General features: G+C 49.5%; 1 protein-coding gene across 1 annotated transcript; it reads left to right on the plus strand.

Moving 5' to 3' along the window:
• Nucleotides 1-851: 851 nt before the first annotated feature.
• RFNG (RFNG O-fucosylpeptide 3-beta-N-acetylglucosaminyltransferase) lies at nucleotides 852-5,583 on the plus strand (the record flags this gene model as incomplete). The annotated part of the gene is made up of 7 exons (XM_008944581.1): nucleotides 852-900; nucleotides 1,385-1,487; nucleotides 1,859-2,012; nucleotides 3,394-3,482; nucleotides 3,572-3,737; nucleotides 5,037-5,122; nucleotides 5,354-5,583. Coding segments are annotated over 7 exons (720 nt in total), but the record flags the coding sequence as incomplete, so codon positions are not given.
• Between the last annotated feature and the right edge of the window lie 3,111 nt (nucleotides 5,584-8,694).

Raw genomic sequence — 8,694 nt, forward strand, 5'->3', positions numbered from 1 at the left:
GGGGCCAGGTGAGGCGCTGCCCGCGGGGGGGCGAGCAGCCGGGAGCCCGTGCCTCTGCTCCCCTGGGCACCGGCACACGCTGTCACCCGGTTCTAGTCCCTGTTCAAACCGCCTTTCGTCCTGAGACTGAGGGGGGTGGTCAGTCCTACCTTAGCAGTTTGTCTGAGCCTGCTTACAACAGGTCTGTTGTTGAGCTAGCTGTGTGTAGTCTGGGGCTGGTGGTCCAAGCAGAAGCAGGCTGCTGACTTCTGTAGCACTGTGGAAAATGCTGCCTGATAATGAAAGAGCCCTGGGGCTGATGCATCCAAGCTGGTATTTTGGACCAAGTAATTCAGCACCTTGGGTGTTTCCATGGAACACTGCAGAATGTCTTCCCTTGTTTGGGAATTCCAGTCCCTTCAAACACTTTAATGCAGTGTCTTCCAGCAGGTGGGAGAAGACACTGTTACCACCTGGGCCCTTCCACCCCACCTGCCATTCTTTCCATTAGCTTGCTTAACAGGTGTGGATGGTTGCTTGCCAAAGAGAGGAGCTGAAGCTGCAGGCAGAGGTATTGCCAAGACAGACAGTTGTTCCTACCTGGACACTGTTTGTACCCTGAGATGAGGAGAGTGAAATCCTGGATGCTTTACTGCAGTGAGATTCTTCCTGATTGCAATGCAAAAACTTACACACGGGGCAAGGGCTGCCCTGGCTGGGGCTCTCTCCATCTCCACTCCCCACCACGCTCTCAGTGGCTGCTGTGAAATAAGCTGAGATGAGGAAACATTCAGAATTCTGAGTGTAACTGCCCCAGCTGGCGTGAGCTGTGTAAGCTCCACGTGCAGACAGGTCTTTGTCTGTTCCCACAGACGTTCATCTTCACGGACTGGGAGGACCAGGAGCTGCGGCTGAAGGCAGGTGAGCTGTGCCCCAGAGCTGCCCCTCAGGGCTCCCTGCTGCCCTCGTGCTCTCCCCAGAGGTCCTCACCTCGTGGTGTACAAGCAGTTGGGGACGTTAAGATGGAGAAAAGGGGGAGAGCTTCTCCTTTGACGTGAGAACGTGCTGCTGCTCCTTGTCGCCTGGCCGGGATGCTGGGGGTGCCTGAGCTCTGGGCTCACCTTGGCACCCACCTCTGCCACTCAGCTGAAGTCTGTCTAGGCCAGAGCTCTGCTGGGTTCTCCCTGTGCCCCTGTCTCGTGGCACTGTTTGTACCCCTGCACTCACATTTCTATGCCCTCTGCAGCTGCCGTGTGTGTCCCGTGGGCCCTGCCCTTCGCTCTCCATCTGTGCTCCATACGTGCTGCAGATGTGCAGCCCTGCTGCCAAATGTGCAGTTCTTTGTAGGCACTTTGGGCTGCACATGCTTCTCAGGCCTGAAAGGGATGATCTTTTATTCTTCTAGGGGATCATATGATCAACACCAACTGTTCTGCTGTCCATACCCGGCAAGCTCTCTGCTGCAAGATGTCTGTGGAATATGATAAATTCCTGGAATCTGGGCAAAAGTAGGTGAAACATATTGTTCTGAGTGACTTTGTTTATTCCAGTTCTGTGTTATCAGGAAACTTCAGTAACCTTCTCTGCTCCAGCATGGAATACAGTATTAGCTAAAATGTGAGGAGCAGAGGGCAGGGAGCGTCGCTTGTAGGCAAGCACCACCTGAAAGGTGGAAAGTGGGGGAATCTCAAGGGGGTTATTGATTTCCAGCTTCTTCCCAGAACTAGGACCTGTGGGTGCTTCTCAGCTTCCAAATTCTGTAACTCGGGACAATGTGAAATACTTTCTGCTCCAAGCCTGAAAGACTAAGACTCAGCTGTAGACCTGTTAACTCATTTCTTTGTCACTGCCTGCAGTAACTTTCTTGTTTTGTTTGAAGATGGTTTTGCCACGTGGATGATGACAACTATGTGAACCCTCGGACGCTCCTGCACCTCTTATCTGCCTTCTCACACAGCCAGGATGTTTATGTGGGGCGGCCAAGTCTGGATCATCCCATTGAGGCAGCTGACCATGTCCAAAGTGATGGATCAGTAAGCAAACTTTAAAGTTAGTCTGAGAGACATCTTGACCCTCTAGGCTTTTAAAACCTTGAGAGTTCATAGGATCCTGTCATAAAAATAAGTGTTTTAATCTGCAAGCAATGAGCCTGGCACTGGCTGCTCTCAGAGACAGGGCTCTGGGTTAAATGAACCTTTGATCTGACCTCATATCCCTGTGTACAACAGAATCTGTCTGCTGGCTGGCTGTCTCTTCCTTTACTCACTTGTGTTGTTGATCTCCTTCACACTGACTCGACTTTTCCTTTAGTATTTGGGGGGAATGGTGTTCCTTGTTTTAGGGACTTTGGTTGGGGTTTGGGGGGTTTTTGTTTGTTTTGATAGTGGTATCACACACTCATCATCCTGAACCAACTGAGATGGGTGACTGTTGTGGTTTGAGGCTTGGAATGGGGGCGTGACCTTCCAGCAACTGGGAGGACCCCGGGTGGGGGTGAACCATTGTATTCCCTCCCCTTCCCACACACACTCTGATAAGAGGCAGGGAGTGGGTTCTTATTTCACTCCTGCCTTGGAGCTCGGAGAGGGAAGTTGTCCTTTCACTCCGTGGGACCCTGGAACCATTTCTGAGGGTTTTGTATATTTTATTTTTTGTATTATTCCCCTAATCTTTGTATATATTATTTCCCTTACCTCCCTTTGTCGTTTTCTGTTCCTTGTTGAACAATATACTTCCTTTTTTTTCCCAAAGTGTCTCTCTCTCTCTCAGGGGGGGAGAGGCGAGTCCATAGTTCTGTTCCGTGTGGGTCCTGCCCTGAACCCCTTTTTACACAGAACCAGGACAGTGACAAATGCTCTATGGGTGCAAAAGGCATTTCCAATTTCTAGGTTTCCCAGAAGTGAAAGCAAATGTATCTGTCACAGTCACAAGGCACCTGTGGTGAAGGACAAGTCCTCAGCAGGTTGCCTGTACTGACAGGCCTAAGGAGAAATCCATCACTGGCCAGACAGTCAGTTACGAAGCAGCTTGTTAGGGAAGGATGTGTGGTGAGGAGACTAATAAAGCACCTCTGACTCCCTCAGGCACACTGTCTAGCTGTGACCCTTGGCTGGAATTACCAGGGGACAGATGGAATTGGGTAGGAGGTGGGACTGTAGTTTCCCATTTCATGTGTCCTACCTCAGCTGTGCTAACTTGATGGCTTACCTGCTGTCAGTTCCAGGGTAGAGTTTCATCTGAGACAACAGCTAGCTGGGCTTTCAGCCTAAAGAAGTAAGAACTAATCTGTAGGCTTGTTCTGACTCAAGTGTAGTGTGTGATGTCTAATAGAACCTCGGGTTCCCTTCTCTGCCGAGCCAAAGGGAAGAAGATGATTGTCACTAACTCCTGTCTGTTCTTCTCCTTGCCCTTCAGAAGACAACTGTGAAATTCTGGTTTGCCACAGGTGGAGCAGGGTTCTGTATCAGTAGAGGTCTTGCTCTGAAGATGAGTCCCTGGGCCAGGTAAACCCTGTTCCTAGCCAAGCTCCCTCAGTACGTGCTTGGTAGGCTCTGAAGCACATCTCACCTCGTGCTCCTGTGCTGTCTCGTAGCCTGGGGAACTTCATCAGCACTGCAGAGAGAGTGCGGCTGCCCGACGACTGCACCATCGGCTACATCATCGAGGGGCTGCTGGAGGTGAAGCTGCTGCACAGCCCCTTGTTCCACTCCCACCTGGAGAACCTACAGAGACTACAAGGCGAGTCTGTGTTGCAGCAGGTAGGGCGAAGCCTCGTGTCCTGTTCTTGTGGTTACACCTCAGTCTGATCAGAAAGAACTCTCCCCATAGACTTTGCACTCTTCAGCAAAGAAGGGGGTCTGCCAGCTCAGAGCTGGGACCTGTCCAATGCCTTCATTTAGGTAAAAAGCATTCTTTCACCCTAGCCAGTTAGGTCATACAGCTGTCCCCTCCTTTGGGGACACATCCTGCTACATTAAACCAAAGTATCATGTTCCCCATTTGCTCCTGAATTCTGACTTTCCAGAAGTCAGAGTAACAGCAGGTGGAGGAGGAGGCAATCTGTAGTTTGCTTGCTGTGCAAGGAAGTTTCTGTCTTTGCCTAGGAAAGTCTCAACCTTAATTCATGCTGTACAAAAAGACCAGTATCACATCTTCAACAGCTGAGATGTAGTTAAGGGTTTGACCATTTTTAAGAATAACTTTTCTGAATCTCAAGAACCTTAATCAGTGTTTCTTAGGAAAAATCCTGTTTGTTTAATTGCTGGGACACCTTTTGATCCTGGGCAGCAGGTGGAGCTGTAAGGCTATGCAGAAGCTTGGGCTGCCTGTTGCTGTTTGGTACTGTGGATGAGAGTGTGGCTTTGCCCCTACAAACTTCACGGTTACATTTTCCTGGCACTTTCATTAGGCAGCAGAAATGTACACTTGGTGACAAATTCCTCCACGATGTCACCTCCTTCATATTAGTGAATTTAACTGTTTCTGTGAGACTGTGACAGCTAACCCCAAATCCCTGAAATCTGCAATTATAAAGGAAATACAATTCTTGTACCCAGCACCTGGAAATGTCTTAGTGCAGTGCTTGTGTGGGACAAGAGCAGCAGCACTGACCCGGAGTGCAGAGGTCTGTGTTGGTGCCAGGCTGGTCACAGGGCCATCCTCTGCATGCCCCTTAACAAACAGATATTTGTTTTCCCCTCTGTGCTAAGCCAATGCTACTGCAGGCCTCATCAACCTCTGCTGAGGGTGAGTATGTTATTCAGTGCAGACATTAGCAGGGCTCCTGCCCTTACAGCTCTTACAGCTGTCACTCTTGCCCTTCAGAGCAGTGCAGCTTTCATGCCCTGGCTGCCCTCCCACGCTGCCCTTAGGTGTCTGTTTGGCCATTCCCTGCCAGTGTGGCTCATGTCAGAACTGACCACTGGTTTTCAGATGTTACCCACCGTGTGGATTGGACAGGATCCTTGGCTCTTTCTTCATACCTCCCTAACAATCCTGCTCTACTCACTCTGTCTGACTAGTGTTACAGCTCCTGAATGTGTGTTTTGCTTTTATAGGTAACCCTCAGTTACGGGGACCCTGAGAACAAGCACAACGTTGTGAGTGTGGGAGGAGTGTTTGGCCTCCAGCAAGATCCCACCCGGTGAGTGTCCACTTCCAAAGCAAGATCTCCCTGCCTCGTTCAGGGCTATCCACTGGGAGATGACAAAACCCACTGATGGGGTTGTTTCCCCATCTCAGCTCTTGTGGCTGTCCCAGAGGCAGGTAGACCCACCCTCTCTGCTCTGGAGAGCTCTGCACATTCAGTGCCAGTAAGTTCCTTGTATGAGGAATTCCAATCTGATATTTTCTTTTCCTTTTTTTGTCTTCATAGATTTAAATCTGTTCATTGTCTGCTCTACCCTGACACTATTTGGTGCCCTGCTAAGAAGATTCCTAATTCTTGACCAGCTGTTGAGACCTGTATCTCACCTAGTTTGCATAAGATGGGAGTTGTGGTGGACTTTTTTGGTGGATTTTTCTTTTCTTTTTCTGGGAGACAACCAGAGGTATCTACAGAGGAGAGAGACTCTGTCTACAAGAGCAGGGTGGCGTGGTTTGTTCAGCTGCAGCTGGGGACATTCCAAGAGGAATCCTTGTTCTTTCAGGCAGTGGCTCCTCATGGAATGACGAGTCCTGTGGGTGCAGGTCACTTTGTGTTGTCATCACCTGATGTCTGTCAGTCTGTGCTTCCACACACCCCGGGCACCTGCAGGACTTGGAACAGCAGCATTCTTACTGCTGCTGGGGGCTTCTAGAGGCCCTTGTCTTGAAGCTGGAGTGCTGAAGCAGACTGTAGTCCCCATGGTGACAAGAGAGGGGAAGTTTTCACTCATTTCTTTGGAACAGGAGGATTTAAGAGCTGCTGTTGCCTGCCATACTAAAACTCCACCTGTGGGCTGGAACGGGGCCTGTTCATAAACACCAGAAATCCTGGGGCAGACAAGGCTGAAAGCTTCTGCTGTGGGAACACCCTGCCGAAGGGCTTGGAGGACTGGGTAAGAGCTGCTTACAGTGCACATTCTCCCCAGTAGTCCACGTGTACCTCCCATGGAGGTGACTCTCAGACTTGGCTCTCTTACCAGCTCAGCTGCAGTGGGTATGATGGTGGTCTGCCAGGTCCCAGATTATTCCCTTGATCCCTGATACTGATGGGATGTGTGCCAGAGGAGCTGCCAGTCGTGTCTCCTGCCTTGCACACCTCAGGCTGAGGGAGAACACCCTTTGTGTCTCTGGAGTTGTGCTGTGCCTTCTGCTGCCTGTGGGGGAGGAGGGACGGTAGGTAGCTGTGATGCCCTGAGGACATTTTTGATGCTATCACTTGAGGACCTTTAATTGTATGGTAGGGGTTACTCCAGCTTCTTCAGATAATCCTTTGATTACTGTAAGGTCGAGATCAGTGTTTAGTTTTACTTCCTAGTGCTCGAGTAAATAGTTTGTGTAGCCACTGAAAGGAGGCTGCTCCCCCACACCACAGCTCAGTGCTGTAGCAGTCGCCTGCTGCTGGCCTTTAAATACAGCAAGCTTAGTTTTGAAAGTGGAAGAAGTGGGACTCCATGTGTTTACACTATGAGCCTAAACTTTGGCCATGTGCCATCCCTACCTGACAGAAGAGTTGCTTAAAAAAAATTACTTTGCAAAACCACTTTTTATTCTCACAGACTCTTCAGAAAATACTTGCTGGTTTAGTGCTAGGGTTGGAGGTGAATTACAGGGAGAATAACAGAATGGCATTGTGGAAACTGGAACTGTGATTCATGGCTGGGACGTGGACCTCGCACAACCCTTGGATCTCTGAAGAGCTGTCCTGAGCTGTGCTGTGGACTTCAGCTGGCTGCCTAGCTTCTGCATGTGAAAGGTGGCACAACAGAGGCAACTGCCTGCTGTGTATTCAGGTGTGAAGCTCAGCAGAGGTGTCAGCCTCCTGAAATACAGGAGGCTGTTTTCAACATAAACCTTTCATCAGTTACCCGAGTACACTGTGCTCTTTGCATGATCTTAGTTAATTCCACTGGGGAACAAACAAGCTGACTGCTTACTTGCTATAGTCCTGCAGCTCATTCTTAAACTCCTCCTTCATGTCTGCTAAGGTGCCCATGAGGTCTGGGGAACAAGAATACTGCAGGGAGCTGGATGGATGTTCAGCTAGCACAGTGGCTGTTCCATAACAGGTACCCCTGCAATGCTGACAGCCTGCTAGAGAAAACAGGACGACTTGTGAAGCAGTAGGAGTTGGCATGTTCTACCTCTTCATCAGGTCTTCTGCTCACTGGAACTGAGGTGTCCTGTGGTTTAAGGATTTATCATTAATAACTATGAGGATTCCTGGTGTCTATGCAGACTTGGATTTTTTAACACTTGTTAGGTTCTTGTTTTCAGCCTCCTGTAGCAGTAAGCTGTGAAACTTTGAGCTCTTGATGAGATTTTGCCTTCAAACACTGATTCTGACCTCTTCAGTTGAGCTCTTCTTCCTCTTCCACTGGTGGCAGCCTCTTGTAGGACACCACAGGCAGCATGGGCTGGGTGGTGATGGTGGCAAAGGGCAGGTCACAGGTGGCAGCACCTCCTATGGCTGGCAGCAAAGCTGAGGAGTGGAAGCTTCACACCGTAGCCACTGGTCACCCTAAACTAGGTTTGCCCAAGAGGCAGCAGAACTGTCAGCTGGCAGGGTGTTTCTTAAACTGCAGAAGGACCACACTCTCCTGTGTGGCAATACAGAGCTGTTCAGTGTGTTCAAGCTTCTTGTAAAGTTTCTTGTGTTGACAATAAAGTAGGCTGTGTGGATATTATCAGGATGCAGCTTTTTAATCAAACTACTGTCTCATACATAAAGTGATTCTACAAAATAAATATTTAAATATGTCAAAGGCTGTGTTTTGTCATGTTTCTTGACATTCTATACACCAAAAATGGAACATAAAGCCTGTAATCCAGAAAACTACAGCCTCCTGTCAAACTGTTGTGATGCCAAAGGGTCAAAAAGGATCTGAGTTAGATGACTTGGATGTGCAGAGGAACTTATATGGATGAGAAGAATCCTTGTGCATGGTTAAGCAAAGTAGAATAATTCAAATAAGGAATAAGTTAATGGTAAACTTGTCTCAGCATTTTCTAATTTTTTTTCTGGACTTTCTAAATATGCCACAGGCATTCCTAAGGAGTCACCAGACAGCAGTGTCTGAATTGGGTAGCATTACAAACAGACTGGTTAAGGGGATGTAGACTTGCCTGTGGTCCTCTGCTGTTGGATAATGCCAGCTCTGCCAGGCAGGAGTTCCAGCTGCCACGCTGGCTGTCATTGGAAGCAAACTTATCTATGACCTCTTAGCTATCACTCGTCTGTTTTTGTTTTGTACTTCCAGTGCACTGCTGCTGTCACAGGTGCTGTGTGAGGGATCTGGCGTGCCTGGGTCCTGGGGCAAGTGCAGCCCAGGGACTTGGAGCTGATTTTTCTAGGCAGTGCCTATTGGAGCAGGACTGCCCAAACTTCATCAGCAACTTCCACGTGGGCAGAGAAGGCATCATCTGCTAAAGAGCCTGGTTTTCTGTGGTAGCCCACCATGAGAGCTTAGTGAGAATCAGGGCCAAGAAAAGGAATGCCCGGGTGCCGGCCTTGCGGGCTGAGCCCTGGGAGCGGCCCCTTGCCCGGTCCTGGCGGGGGAGGCGCCGGGGGCT

This window comes from Merops nubicus, unplaced genomic scaffold (genome assembly GCF_000691845.1).
Source record: "Merops nubicus isolate BGI_N331 unplaced genomic scaffold, ASM69184v1 Scaffold45107, whole genome shotgun sequence".
Taxonomy (NCBI): domain Eukaryota; kingdom Metazoa; phylum Chordata; class Aves; order Coraciiformes; family Meropidae; genus Merops; species Merops nubicus.